This window comes from Corapipo altera, unplaced genomic scaffold (assembly GCF_003945725.1).
Source record: "Corapipo altera isolate COAL_440 unplaced genomic scaffold, ASM394572v1 24b, whole genome shotgun sequence".
Classification (NCBI taxonomy): Eukaryota; Metazoa; Chordata; class Aves; order Passeriformes; family Pipridae; genus Corapipo; species Corapipo altera.
The window spans coordinates 2,937,734-2,953,187 of record NW_020884888.1 but is presented as its reverse complement, the minus strand read 5'-3'; the positions used below and the strand labels follow the sequence as shown (position 1 = coordinate 2,953,187).

The 15,454-nt window shown below is 36.0% G+C and overlaps 1 protein-coding gene across 1 annotated transcript in view; it reads left to right on the top strand.

The window, feature by feature from the left end:
* Positions 1-15,454, top strand: part of CTNNAL1 (catenin alpha like 1) — a 57,956-nt gene that overhangs the window by 32,328 nt on the left and 10,174 nt on the right. Inside the window, exons 5-11 of the mRNA XM_027644002.1 lie at positions 1,943-2,032; positions 2,340-2,510; positions 3,523-3,723; positions 5,595-5,681; positions 9,131-9,289; positions 10,829-10,921; positions 11,227-11,377. Coding sequence (XP_027499803.1) covers positions 1,943-2,032; positions 2,340-2,510; positions 3,523-3,723; positions 5,595-5,681; positions 9,131-9,289; positions 10,829-10,921; positions 11,227-11,377 — 952 coding nt within the window. The remainder of the gene's footprint in view (positions 1-1,942; positions 2,033-2,339; positions 2,511-3,522; positions 3,724-5,594; positions 5,682-9,130; positions 9,290-10,828; positions 10,922-11,226; positions 11,378-15,454) is intronic.

Genomic DNA, 15,454 nt, shown 5'->3' with positions numbered 1-15,454 from the left:
AATCACTGTCTTTTGGCTCTAACTTTTTTGTCTCTTTACATTGGTAGAGAATTTGTCTGTTGTCACTTGACAGAAATATTTGATTTGTGCACACAGTGAAGGGACTTGAAAGCAGAGTAATTATTTTAGAAAACTCCAAACATGAAATCCTTAGATTCTGATAAAGCATCTGCTTGGTGGCTTGTTAGGGTTTGTTTTTCATTATTATTATTATTGAATATTTTTCTAGGTTTAGATCAAAACTTTCTTATGTTAGGGCAATGATTTTCTTACTTCTTACATGCAGCTACTCTATCAAAACCTTTCATTCATGCAGGAAGCTTTTTTCCCTGCAACTTCCATGTAAATAAAGGATTTGCTGTGAGGCTTAAGACTTCTGCTGTGAGCTCAGATTGCTTTCCCTTGGCAATCCAGTCCCCTATTCAGAATTGAACCAGGGTTTGGTATAGATATAGAGAGTCCCTAATATCCAGCAAATTTCAGAATTCAGTTTGTATAAACAATTGGCCAGCCTCATGAGTTTCCTTTTACTGTTGATGTGTGCTGAGTCTGCTAAGTACATGTGCAGTCTCAAAGAACCATTTCTTGGAAAGCTGCATATAATTAAAGGAAATGAACTCTCTGCTTGGAAATTAACTCTATTTTTCCCTGAAGTATTGATAGCAGTTGTGCCTTTAAAAGGGAAAGATGCATTACTAGTAAGTGATACTATTTTCAACTGTTTTGGGTTTTCAGTGTTAACTCCTCTTCTGCTTTCCCCTCCTTTCCTACTTGACTCTTTTGGAAAGACTGTTTCATTACCACTTTTTAAATTATGTCTGCTTTCTTGATATACTCAGTTTACAATGTGTAGCCTGATATGTGGCATTGCTAGTCCTATTGTGAGGAAATATCCCTCAAAGTACTTTTAAGTATGCTGGAAACTCCTGAGTGCCATCAGAATTATCGGAGTGTAATGTCAGAATTTCAGAAATTACCTGTTTTGTCGTTTGATTGGTTTTTGGGTTTTGTTTGTGTTTTTTTTAATGTGGTGATTTTGATTTTAAAAGATTTTCTGTAGTTGCTAAATACAAATTTTATAAAAATGTCAAAACAGATTGCTGCAGTGATTTATTTGTGTGCCTTTTTTTTAATGTAGGCACATTAATGTAAACTGTTCCCTTTTCAACCAGTCCCAGTCAGTTGCCTCAGATAGCACTCAGCTATCTTTGTGAGCAGTGAGAAGATTGCACTTGTAGCTTTCAAAGTTCTTCCTATTGCTAGATATCCTTATATGCTGAGGGATTCATGTCTTGCCCTCTTCCCCTACATCCCAGTGTGGAGTCTAAACTCTTCCGTTTTGATGAACTTTACTGGGGAGTTAGTTCAGTTTTGCAGGTATATCCATCTCCCTGGACAGTTCTTGATAAGTTTATGTACTCAATGCAGAGCAATACAGAGGAATTGCTTTTTTGGCCTGTCAAGACTTTCTTTATTACTGGTACGTAGCAAATACAACACTCAAGTAGAAAAAAGATTTAGTTTATATTTCCTTCACTGCAGTATGATGAAAAGCAGGTGTTCTCTGCCTCTGCCTTAGCCTTTTTCCCGTTTCAGAAAATATTTTCAGTCAGGTATTCTTTTCCCATCCTTTTTCTGTTTTATGAATAATGCTATATGGTAAAGATAGCAAAATTAGCAACAGTTTACATAACATGCTCTGAGATCTTCCTTCTTTGAAATCTGAATTGAATAGAGCCAAGAATAAATGCATAAATTAAAATCTCTCTGAAAAGCAAGTTCTAGATCATGAGTTAGGCTGAAAATAGCAATTGTCAGACATCGGGAAGCTTTCTCACATCCCATTCATCTGTTAGAAAGTTTCCTTTGTGCAATCTCACAAGCAGTTAGTATTTTAGATACTGTGTATTATTCAGGTCATTTCCTTTCTTTTGATGTTTAGGATTTGAAGGATGAGAAGAAAAAGGCTAGAATGGCAGCATCTAGGGCTGTTCTTGAGAAGTGCACCATGATGCTCCTGACTGCTTCAAAGGTGAGTGAGTATGTGCACTCTTACACAACTTGGCTAAATCACAGGGCATGACATCTGGCAGGATAGCCAACTCTCCTCTCTCAGCCCTAGTTTAAACTTCGTGCTAAAGAAGGATGTAAGAGTAAAGAATGGGTAAAGAAAACATTTATGTGCTCAGTAGGGGTGTGAATTCTACTTAACAGCAGTTTAATAGAAAGAATTCATAATATTCTAACACATTCCTTAGACTTGCCTTAATAGGAAGCTTTCATTTCAATATACTGCATGTGTAGTCTTTCATAATAGTTACTTTACTTTCTTTAAAAAGACTTGTCTGCGGCATCCAGACTGTGAATCTGCTCGTATTAACAAAGATGGAGTTTTTCATCGGATGAGACTAGCTTTGGAACAGGTAATAGAAATTGTAACTGACTCTCGACCAAATGGAGAAAATGAAATGGCCCCCATCAGCATATATTCTGGCATCAAAGAATTCAAGGTAAGAGTAGAAATTATATTGTTTTCTACAGCCAATAAAGTACCTCGTAACTAGGATTTTAGGAAAAAAAAAGTAGTTTTAAATGTAAATTGTGGAGCTGCATCTCTTCAGCAGTGTTAACTTAAATAACTGTCCCAAAATGTTAGAGAATCTGACAAGAAGGGATTATAATTTCAAAGTCATTGCCAAAATACACCTCATGATACTTGCCATCTCCTTTTGAATCAGTATGCATTCAGAACTCTAATGTTCTGTTGAGGTGATGCCTTGACATTGAATAAACTGAAGTATCAGGATCTGATCAGACCTTCATTAAAATATTTGTTGTTCAAGAATTCTTACTTAGTAAAACTGCAGACAAAAATATTCATACAAACATTTCAAAGAGCAAGCTGTCATTCAAAGGAAATGTTCTGAATTGAAATTTATCTTGTAGCTCAGTTGGTTTTTTTCCTCATAAAGGCATTTTTAAATTTCATACTCTGTTAAGAATGATTAATGAACACCATGTCTTACTGCTTTTTGAGCTTGTTACTTTGTTTTAATTTATTTACTTATCTATTTCCCCCTTTAGAATTCAATTGAAATTTTTGCAGTGTGCCTCAGAGTATTCAATTTGCTACATACAAAGTTTTAGAAAACTACTCAAAATAGATGACATGGATGTGCAAAGATCAAACAAAATTGGAATACACATCTAATTTCTGAAACTTACTAAACTTAAAAACTTTTTATTGACAGCAGTAGAACAGTGATGTATTTGCTGTTACTCCTGGTAGGCCAGTAATTTGCTGATGGCATTATCACTTTAAAGAAATCATCCCAAATCCCAGACCCCAAACTGGAGGTCTGGGCACAAGCAGATTGTTGAATTACTTTGAAAATAAGTGAATAACTAAAGAAAACATTGAGGAGAAAAATAAAATGTAAAATGATGCCTCTGCTTTCTGCATTTGCATCGCAACTGTATGATCACATAAATTCTCAAGGAATTTATATGCTTCTTTTTCAGAATAAGGTGGAGGGTCTTCGTGAGAATCTTTATTTTCTCTCAAAAGAGAACCTTTCGACAATGCTGGAAGTTATCTTGGAACATACAGAAGACTTCACAGACTCTGCCTATACCAGTCATGAGCACAGAGAACACATTTTGGAGCTGTCTAAACAGGCTAAAATGGAACTAGAGCAGCTGGTTTCAGTGTGGATGCAAGCTGTAAGAGCTTTTTAGCAAAGTAAATCTTTTCACCTCTACTTTGGAAAGAAATTTTTGATGCAGTCTTTCTTCTGTTCTGGGAAGAGAGAACTGAGTGTATTCCTCACAGTGAGAGCTGGATCAAGGAAGCCACAGTTTGTTCTGTGCTTCTGCAGCTTCCATATGTTCTGTCCTCCCCTTGCCCCAGTGTTATTGCTTCATTGATTCTTTGATGGCTAAATTAGGCTACTGGTGGCAGTAGACTAATTTTAATGAAGTTGTAATTGGAAACAGGGCAGTGAACCAAAGTATCATTGTGCAGTCATAAACAGTTAGGTATTTTGTTGGAGTAGCTCAGAGATTTCGATTGTCTTGATCCCATAGCAGTGACCACAGTTTTGTTTCCTGTTTTTAACAGAATATTGAAAACAGTTAAACTATTGGAAAGGGAAACACTCTAAAAAATTGACTTGGTTTTTTTCAATCTTGTGGAGAGAGGAAGAGACACTAAGACTTAGAAGCTATTTTTGTTTGTCTTTTTTTACATGATTTAAATGATGGGAGTTTTTAGAGAAGAAGCATGTTAAGCCTCTCTCTTGTCATTTGTCTTGTTCCTTGAAGATGATAGAAGATACATGCAAAAGAGAGAGGAAAAGCAGAGATGGAAAATGCAGTTTCTGGTTTTGATGCTGACTTGCTTTCAGTCTTGCTTCTGGGAAACATATAGCACAAAATCTTACCAACATTCTGAAATATGGCAGATGTGTATTAGTATAGGATACTTACTTAATTGAGTGTATTACTTATGAGAAAGCATTTTTGTTCCTTTTTATCTCTTTGAATCAGATACTGCAGTCAGGTGTTCTTAATGCAGTAGTGCAGTTTGAAGGGCATATAAATCTTACTGATATAACAGAATATTGTTATGACAAACAAGACACATATAGAATATTAGTTGCATAGACACCTTTAACTATAGAAACTAAACCTGTGTTTAGCTTGGCGTTGGTTGTTAGCCCTGGTAGGCAGCTGTGTAAACACTGCTCAGCAATAACTAACACATCCTCATGTTGTCAGCACTGCTTTTATCACAAATCCAAAGCAACACCATGCCAGATTTATGAAGAAAATTAGTTCTATCCCAGCCAAAACTAGGACACTTGGGTATTTCTAAGCTTTATTACTGGTGGAAAATGATCACCTCCAGATAATTTACATGCTATATTTCAAGTGATAGAAATGAGAGCCTTATACCAGATTATGCATATATATGATCCATGAAGATACTTCGGCATGCATGTGTGTGCTTATGCTTTAAGTATTTTTATTGATAAATAACCCAGCCTAGCTGTGACTAAAGACACAGTAGCAGATAAAATAGCATCAGTTCACTGAAATGGCTATTTAGTTTCAGCTCAATAGCTTCATTGGAGGGTGAATATTTTCTCAAGGACTCCTGAGAGTCTTTTTATAATTCAATATAGAACATTTGGTATAACATTTTAGGTATCACTTCATTTTAAAAGATTTAAAAAAAAAAAGCCTTAAACTCTTGTTTTACTCTAGGCTGGTTAGGCAGAAGATTTTAGGAAATTGGGAAGCTTAAGGAAATCCTTTTCCTGAAGAAAAACTCAGTGAGACTTAGAAATAAATTGCTGTTGAATGGAAGCAGTCAATTAGATTGAACCACTATTATTTTTCGTTTTAATTTTGTGACGAATGTTTCTATGAAAGAATTTTAGGATATACACAGGATGTATAAATGAGTACATTTCATCTGGAAGGAAAAGGCCATCTTCTAAAGCTACTTGAACTAATGACACATGACATGAAGGTGGGTTTTGCTGGGGTTTTTGTCTAATGTCTTGTTTGTTGCTTTCTTTGGCTTGTAGCAAAACCAGAAGACAAAGGATCTCATGGAAGACTTGGAAGTAGCCATTCTAAAAACATGCCAGTGCATGAATGAACTTAAAAGAGAGGTAAGTGTAGCTTAAGCAAGGTAAATTGAGTTTGGATTTTTTACTTGTTATATGTGAAGTTGTAAAATGGTATCCTGCGCCCAAAAAGGCTAATATCTATTTATAGAAAAGAGTAGCTACATCAGAATTACATCAGGGAGCTATTATCTTCTCTGTCCTTACTCATTAGAAATCTGTTGGATACATGGGCTCATTGCTAACTGACAAAAAAGAAGTGTTTGGAAGTAAGTACTATGCATATAATCATTGCTTTGAATGTAAAGGCAAAGTTGCCTTGGAGATTTGTGTGTCACTGTTTTAAATACTTTTTCTTGTAGTGTGCACCTAAATCAATAAATTACATTTGCAGTTTGTTTGTACTTAACCTATTCTATTGATTTCTATAGGAGAAATGTGTTATGTCAGTGCCTTATACTTGGAGTTTTTTCTTTACTGTTGGCAGCTGTGTATGTGCCTGTTGTAAATCATGTTTCTTTTCCTAAATGCAAATATGCTGGGGGTCAGCTTACATATACACATAGAATAGCTGCTTCATTTGGTACATGGGATGGACTGCATTTGCTGATCAGGGTCTTCCCCCTTTCTGGTAAGGAATAGCATTGCTGCCTTATCTGTTACACAGATTTGAGTCAAATACAGAATTACTGGTTTCTGGCAGCTTCCTAAATATTTGCAAATCATTCAGGTATCTTTTCAACTGCTTCAAATTACTGTTCTTTTAAACAGATGGAGAAATGAAGACTAAAACAGTGAGGGTTTCAACACAGAGCACTGCAAAGATCTTAGGGAAGCATGGTGAACTTATTAGGCTGAGCTGTCAGCTGCTGTAACTGGAAAACCTCAACTGCTCAAAAAATCATGCTCCTTTTTTTTAATATAGATGAAATGAGAAATTTTGTCTTCTGGATTGTAGTTCCTGCAGCTGTCCTGAAGATTTAAACAGTGCTTTGAATCCATTTCAGTTTCAGTAAAGTGCTTTGCACTTCTGCTCTTAGGCAGCATGTTGGGCTCCCAGGAAGTGGAGGGTACATAATTTGTACTCTTTGATTAACAGTTTGTGATGTGGTCACCATTATGTAGGAAGTCAGTCACAGAGCTTTTCCAAAGTGGCATTCAGCTGCTTTAACTGTAAGATTATCATTTTTGAGTAACATCATTCCTGGGTGCTGAATGGGGTAGAAGGGATGATTCCCAGTCAGATTAGTATGTGTAATCTCATAGATCGTAAAGCCACAGGTGGCTGGAATATGGTACGTGGAAGAAATCATTAATATCTTGTATTTTCTTGCAGCTCTGTAAATGTAAATGTTAACACACCAGCCTGATCACAGGTTTATATTTATGAAAATGTTGTGCAGCAAAGACTGCACATGTACCACTCTTAAAGAACTTTGTCAGGTGACAAAAATAGAAAATTATCTTCTGTAAACCAGCTAACAAAGGTGGCATAAAATACAAAATGGTAGGTTACCTGTACCCTGTGATGTAGCTCCATATTAAAAGCAATGCAGGTGAAAACATAGCACGCTGTTTTAGGAATTGTGGAGCAAATTGAGTGGGTGTGGATTTCTAAACCAACAAATCCTAAGTCCTCTGTTATTTGCTTTGTTGACTTATAGAGTCGAAAAGCTTGCTTTAGTAAGAGCCATTTTAAAATGCACAGGATTGATGCTATGCTTAGAAGTAAGTTTAGAGTATTATGTCATTTTTGTTGTTCTCTCTGTAATGATTGAATTGATCCCAAAGTAGCCATACTTCTTTACATGGCTGAGGAGAACTGACCGACAGGACAGTCTGACTTGGGGTGCTGCAGTGTATCAATCAGCAACCAGGATCTCACTGGTAAAATGAAAGTGTTATGACTCTAATTAAAAAGCTTTTGAGAGACTGAGTGGCTGAGAACACAAGACAGCCTTGTTAAAAGTAGTTCTTTCCCATCTCTGTCTCTTTATGGAAGAAACGAAAGTTACATTCATTCCTTGGGATGATTTTCCTGCTAATGATCAGAGACAGCCTTAACTAGAAGTATGTTTCTATCTTAGATCATGATGAAAAGAATCTCTAATGAAAAGGTAATCTCTATGTAGCCTATATATAAATGAGAATTGCTAGTTCCTACTTCAACATTACAAGCCTTTCACATATCCTTTCTTCAGAGCTGACTTCATTTCTGAGATTAGTGGTTTGTGCTAATTTTTAATGCCATACAGGCAATGTTATATAAATAGTTTATAGCAGGTTGTCATAGCTGTTTTCTTTCCTCTCTGAAAACAGTTGCAGCAGGTTTTGAGGCAATAATTCAGATGTCTTTTGTGAAATTAAAAAACAAATCCAGAGAAAGTTAATTCTGGTTACACTGTACTGCCAAGGGAAAGGGGTAAAAATAAATACAGTCCAATGAAATAAAAACCCCAGCATATCATTACAGTAAACATTCCGTTCTCTACAGCATCAATTTCAAGCTCATTGCATTTGTAAGAGCTTGAAAAATACTTTTTCCTTGAACAGCCAAGTTGTTCTATATTCAGTGTAGTCTAGCAAAGTGAGGGCAATATTACAAGACTCATAATAGTCTTATGAGCATAAGAGTACTCTTCTCTTTCTAAAGAGGTTGCTGTTTTGGTTTTACCTCTGTTCTTAAGGGCACAGGTAAACCTCCTGACTGGTTACTAGAACTAGCAGCAGCTGTCATTGATAGCTGTTGTCAAACAGAGTCCTTCACAGCACAATTTCAGCACATCTATGGGTCTGAAAGTGTGTCTGGACTTAGGGATGTGTTTAAAGGAGAACCTTCTCCTTTCTTCTTGGTAGTGTGAGTGTTTGAGACTTCTCCAAGACCCATCTCCTTGTAGAAAAGGTGACTTTTACTTTCCTAAGGCTGTGTCACAAGCTATATAATTGTCAAGCTTTTCTTTGCACCACTGATAATTCTAATTTCTAAGGTATTATAAATTCATACGTTGTGTGGCTTCAGTCTGATTCACACAGTTTAATGTGTGTTCTTTATAAAAAGTGCAGTGGACATTGTTCCTTGCTTATGCTGAACTTGGTGACCCACAGATTCATGCACCTGTTTTTTCCCTATCTGTAACATAATCAGAAAGCAGCAGTGTGGTAACTTCATGTCCTCATTTTACCCAGCTGCTATTTTGTTTCCCTCCACATTTGATTGCAGGTTTGTTGGTTATTTTTTTTGTTCTGTTTTTTGGGAAGTTTTATTGTTTTGTGCTGGTTTGTTGTTTTTTTTAGTGCTGTGCATTTTACCTTTGTACTTTGAATAGTAATAGAAGAAATAAAACCCAGGATAATAAGCAAGCTGTATATGAGCTTTCACAGCAGTAAAATTTTGCTTCTTGGAAAAATCAGTATGTCTTTTAAGTTTGTTTGACTTCATACTGAATTAATTTTTTTCCTTCCATGTTTTATCTCTCCTTTTAATGCTACTCAAGGTCCACAGTGCCGCAACATCTTTGGCAGCAGATCTTCTAAAATACCATACAGATCATATGGTTCTCAAAGCATTAAAAATCACAGGAGTAGAAGGAAATCTTGAAGCTGTAGCAGAATATACTTGCAAGCTATCAGAGCAGAAAGAACAACTTGTTGAGGTGAGTTCACAACACCTTTCATTGTGTAAGACACTTAAAAAATGAGTGGCTGGATTTGCATCAATCTGTTCTTTAAGAAGGCTTTGGTCTGTGTTGGTGTTTTTTTTTTATTTTGTTTTCCTGGTATGTTGCTGAATTTTGTATTGTTCTTGGTAGGGTCTGAGCCAGAGGTGTCACTGTGGCATACAGGTGTTGTAGAAAGCATATACAGTTGTACCCAGTTCTCCTCCTGGATCTAGACTCAATCTGTATGTATATGTTGAGTCTAAAATATTAACAAAAAAATGGGTTTCTAGATCTAAGAAGAGATGATAACCCTTTTCTTTCAAACAGGAGGCATCTAGCAATAGCTGAATCCAAATATACAATAATGCTGGAAATTATATGGTAAAGTTTCTTAATTCAGTGAATTTGACCATTTTGAAGGTCTTGTGTCAGTCAAGAAAGCCACAGGAAATCTTTCTGCTTCTTGAAAAGCAGTTTGTATGTTCCATGGACTGATGCATTTATGGTTTTGTATGGTAGTATTCACACATGAATAAAGAGGACTTCTGAGTACTGAGACATCGTGGTTTATAGGAGTGGCTGTGGAGAGGATGTCTACCACCTGTACCTTGTTGCTGTGAGCTAAGGTACCTGTACAAGTAGGAGACATACAAAGATAGATCACTTTGATCTGAAATATGGGTCATGAAAGCCAGCAGCTGTACTTGCGTGGTATCTAATACTAATTTCTAAAAAAATATATTATACAGGGCTTGAGGAAGTATGAATAAGCAGAAGCAATACCCTTGAACTTACAGGACTAGCAGATCAATGCTGTGAATTTTTGATTTCAGTTTTAATGTCCCCTTTATCTGTGACTATTTAGCGTTCCAGTGAGACACTGATTTTTTTTTCAGTCATAACCATGAGGTTTAGTGTTTGCATGTGAGCATTTCTGATGGACAGTGCAGTAGGTTTCATAAGTGCTGTCTCTGTCTTAGAAAATCCTTTTGATCTGAAAAATTCCATGTTCCTTCTTGAGCAAAAGTTCACTCTTAGTCTTAATGAAGAAGGAAAAAAAAAGGATGTTAGCTTACTGTGAAAGGAAACAGTATTACTTCTCTAAACTAATTTGATGCTGATTTGCTCAAATATAATTCAGTCCCCTGGATGATGAAAGCCTACATTTTCCACATCATTGCTAATTGCTGAATAAGCCTGCTCTGGTGAAATTATTTAGGCTACAATATTTCCAAGTTCTATACATGTGTGATTGCTTTCAGTTTTATTCTGTCATAAATATGTGAAATTGTTTTTGTTTCATTTTAATTTATTTATTAAGAATTGTGTTTCTCTTAGTGGTTTTCTACACCTTCCAAGTCAGAATTTTTATTGTAAATGCTCCATGAGAAACACCCAGCTGTGTGGTTCCCTGTAAGTTTCTGGACTGTCAGAAGTTTTTGTTTGTGTGGGTTTTTGCATGTACATCTTTTCTCACTACTAATGAAAGCATATTTTTTACCATTCTTTTCATATTTTTTAAAAAAAATCTAGATGTGTCGCTTATTGAGGCATGTTTCTGGAACTGAGCCCCTTGAGATTACTTGCATACATGCAGAAGACACCTTTCAGGTCACTGGCCCACAGGTATGTTTAACTTTCAAATTGACCACTTCTACTAAACATAATACATCAATAAAAATTACTTGTGTGAATTTTTTGGAAATATAATGTTGAAAGCAGTTCTAAGAAGGAATTACACTTTAATGCTGGGTAGCAGCTAAAAGAACGCACAAGGAAGATCACCAAGCCTGCAAATGTCAGATGACTACGCTACAAAGACATAATAATAGCAGTTTAATTTTGTGTTTTGCCTGTGGAGGCATTTGTGAATTCATGTGGAACGCTATGTACTAGGACTTGCAATAGCAAATGCTTTGTTCTCTGTCCAGATAATTTCTGCTGCAGAAACACTGGCATTACACCCATCTAGCAAGATTGCAAAAGAAAACCTTGAGGTGTTCTGCGAGGCATGGGAGTCTCAACTGAGTGACATGTCTTTATTGTTGAGAGAAATCAATGATGTATTTGAAGGAAGACGAGGTAAGAATGCTGTGTGGAAATAGAAAAATGTAGTTTTCAAAACACATAATCTAAGAATTTTAAGTGTGATTTAGGAAATACTGTTTTCTTAAGAGAAGAGTGCAAGAAACAGTTCCACATCCCCTGGGATCTAGGTATCAATACACATGTATATTAGTTTTGTATAGATGTTGAATCAGGCTGCTTACTGGATTTTTTCAAATAAAAGCAGCCAAAAATTTTAAAGTCTAGATTTGTGTATGATTAGGTATGTTTAACTTTCTGCACTGTGGTTAGTTCTAGCAAAATCTGATGGAACTGTTGAAAGGACACAAATGCATTAGACACAGCTCTTTGCCACCAGTGTCCAGATATTAGGTGTGTAGGGCTTTCATCCCACCTTTAGGTTTGTCTAAGACATATCAGCTCATGAGAGTCAAGATACAACTTAAACTGTGTGACATATTTAATTAATTTCCTGTATTTTAGGGCAATACATATATCCATATATATTCTATACTGTCAGCTTGCCTTGTATTCACTTCATAAAGTAGTGAATGTAGTTATTTGATTTTTAAACTGCTGTCCTTCCTCCTGGATGGAATCTTTGACGACTCTGCACAATCTTGGGATATTTGCTCTGGTTGGTAAGTTTATTGGTATTTGTACAACATGTAGAAGAAAAGCTTGGAATCTTAAGGAGAAAATTCTGTGTTTACTTTTAGCGTAGGATAATTTACCTTTAAAATGGAAGACATTTTGTTTTTCGTTTTTGTCCAACATAATATTTTCCAGATTATGTCTTTAGTGTAGTCTGTCATACTTCTTGCAGCTATGTGTTTGTTTCAGTCTTTAAGGTATAATTGTATACAGATAGAATGTAATATATAATAATACTGAATGTCTTGTATTTTTAAGAGAATTGCTCAGGTTTTAAAGTTTAGAGTTAGTTAAATACAGGGACTTAATTTTTTGTATCTAAGATACAGAAAAAGTAAATCCTTATTCAGGTTAGATGACACTTTATCAGTGATACAATACTTCATCTTGCTATTAACGTGAGACCTATTAACATGAGACCTTTTTCCATTTTTGGAGCTTTTTTTGTCAGTTTAACTTTCTGTACCTGATTTTTTGTGTAAGCAGTTCTTTTCTGCCAGCATTGTGAGCACAGTAGTAACCAGCCACAGAGTGTAATATTTTAAATTATTGCTGCTGGTTGCTAAATGAGTGTGTGCCTGAGCCTCAAGACTTGTAGAAGGGAAACATATGTTGAAATTCTAGGTGGGTTTACAATGCTTGTGTGTAGCACAGATTATTGGCAATTTGAGACTTTTGAGAAATACATGATTGTTATCCTACTTGTTCTTCCACCTTGGTCTGGGATGCCACATAAATATGTGTAGCAGTCAGAGATTCTGTTTATGGGCCTTTTAACGTTTAGCGGGTTTTGGTTTGTTTTGGGAGCCAGGGACATACTCACTTTCTTTAAACATAATATTTTATAAAATGAAACTTAAATTATGATATTGCTCTATTATTAATGTGTTAGAATAAATTTGGAATTTCTAGGGCTGATAATGCAGTATCTGATTTTTTTCATACAGTGGTCTAGCAGGGTTGAATGGTAACCTTTTTATGTATTTATATCTATCTGTGCGTGTGTGCATACATACATATATTGCTATATTTAAAAATAATAGGATGAGAATCATGCAGCCACAGCAAAGCATATACTTGGCTCTCCAAACAAATTGTTCTTGATGTGAGGTGCCCATCTTCCTCTGTAGTTAGTAACTTTCTCCTGGGGCTGCTGATGGCAGATAACGCATTTTCCATAAATGGCACTTTCCACTTTCTTTAAAGCATCATTTCACAAGGGCAACCCAATGTCATTGCTTGAAGGAGAGAAAAGAAATGGACAGGTTCAAATTGGAGGCTATCTCATGCGTAGAGCTAGGTGAAGACTACCTTCTCCTGTTTGGCATAGCCAGATATGAGTCTGTTTTTATTAGCATCTCTCATTTCCTCAGTCTTTCAGCAGTTCTGATACCACCACTGGTAAGATACTAAGCGTAGCTTATGTTCTCTATATGACCTCAGGTACATTAGGCCTTGCATTGCCAAAACAATGCTTAAGAGATCATGTCTCCATTTTCCTTGTCTTTTGGACCAGCCTAGTAGGGGCCTTCTCTCTGAATCTGATTTGTTTCATATTAGCCATCAGTTATCTCCTTAGAAGTAGTTTGGTCTCCTATATCCACCCATCTTTTACAAAGTTTTCCTTTGTAGTGTGAGCTAATCTGTTTTTGTTTGCTTGTTTTCTCTTGTTGGACTTCAAATTGACCCTTGTCAGTAAAAAAAAAAAGTGGGGAGGAACCCCCTTCTCTCCCAGTAGTCCGGAAAATACCCTAAAGTTACCTTGACACTTTGGACAGTCTCCTAAAAAATACAACTGGTGACCCAGTAAATAAATGACACTAAAATATTCGTTTGCTAAGAGAGTATAAGAGTGACATCCACAAAACTTTTGCCTCTGAACACAGTGAAGTTGCACTGTTTCATAAGACTTTATTCTTCTCGTAATTCATGATACTTGTCTTAATGTTGAGGTTGCTAAAAGTGTCTTTATTTTAAAGACTAAAATATATCAAGTGCTTTATTCCTAGTAAAATTGTGATTGTGTGTAACAAAATATAGAATTACAGTAAGAGGTATATATTTTTTTTCTCCTCAGCTTAAAAACCTGTATTTTTGTACTACCAATGGAAATGTTTGGCTTTGTTAGAGAGTTCGGAATACAGCTTGAGATGCAAAAATTGAACGATGACTAAATGTGCTGGACACAAAAAATAAAATAGGCATTTTTCGGATTATACTAGATTGACGTTGTTTATACTAATTTCTTTATTTTTACAAGCAATTGCATAGCTCCTTATCCAGTTTTTTTTCTTAACAGCAAATGAGGTATTTCTCATACTGAGGTTCAAAACTCACTTGGATAGAGGGCTGTATTTAGCTTGAAAGTGAAGCAGTATTTTACTAAATTTTAATACAATCACACCAGATCATGCCCGAATTTAAATGGGCTTGTCTTAGGGAGCAGGGCACACAGGCATGTTGGGGTAGGGGAGGTTGGTGAGACGCCACAGCCCAGTAACCCTCGCGTATTTTGAAAATATTTCTGTGCTGTGCAGAACTGTGTGGGGAGGTAGAGTTGTCCCTCTTTTACTCAGACCTAAACCACTTCTTAATCCAGCGGTGAGGCCCATTCTCCTCAGTGTCACTGTATTTGGTCTGGGCTGAGGAGAGTGACAGGCTCCTCAAGAGGGAGGCTCCTGCCAGCTGGGAGGTTTGGTTCTGCCCAGGCAGGATCATTTTGTTTCTTTAACTTTGATACTTAACTCTGAAACTCCTGCACTTTGAGATGGATCACTTGACAGAAGTACCTCTCATCGATCCAAGCTGTTGGATATCAACCAGTCTCTTTTTTTTTTTCCTAACATTTTGGTTTCAACATGCTGGATAAGAATATAAATAATTCTCTGATTGCTCCCTTATAACTTGGTCGGAAGTGAGAGAATGGCTTATGAAGATAATTTACTTTTCTGCTCTCCTCTTTTGTTGTGCCCACTTGATTTGTGAGGAGTTAAATGACCATGACGATTTGGGAGGGCCGTAGTTGATGAATTGGCAATACAGATCAGAATTTCAGAATGAAGAAATTTGAATTCTAGAAAGAAGAGTGAAGCGGGGATGCTACCATCCTCTCAGAGAAGAAGTGACATGAAAAGCAGGATTTGGAAGTTGAAATAGATGCACTTTGGAGGGAAAGACATGATTGGAACTAATAGAAAGCATAAAATTGGAAGACAAGAAGAAATAAAAATAAATTATAAGTTAAAAAAATTAAAAAAGGAAAAACATGTTAGAGAAAATGCATTAGGAAAGCAAAGGCAGACTCAAATAAATTAAAAGATCATAATGTGGCAAAAAGCCTCATATTATTATAGCAAGATCTGACACACAAACTAAGAAAATCAAATACCTGAAAAATTATATATATGTATTCTGTTAATGAAATGAAAGTTCTGTGAT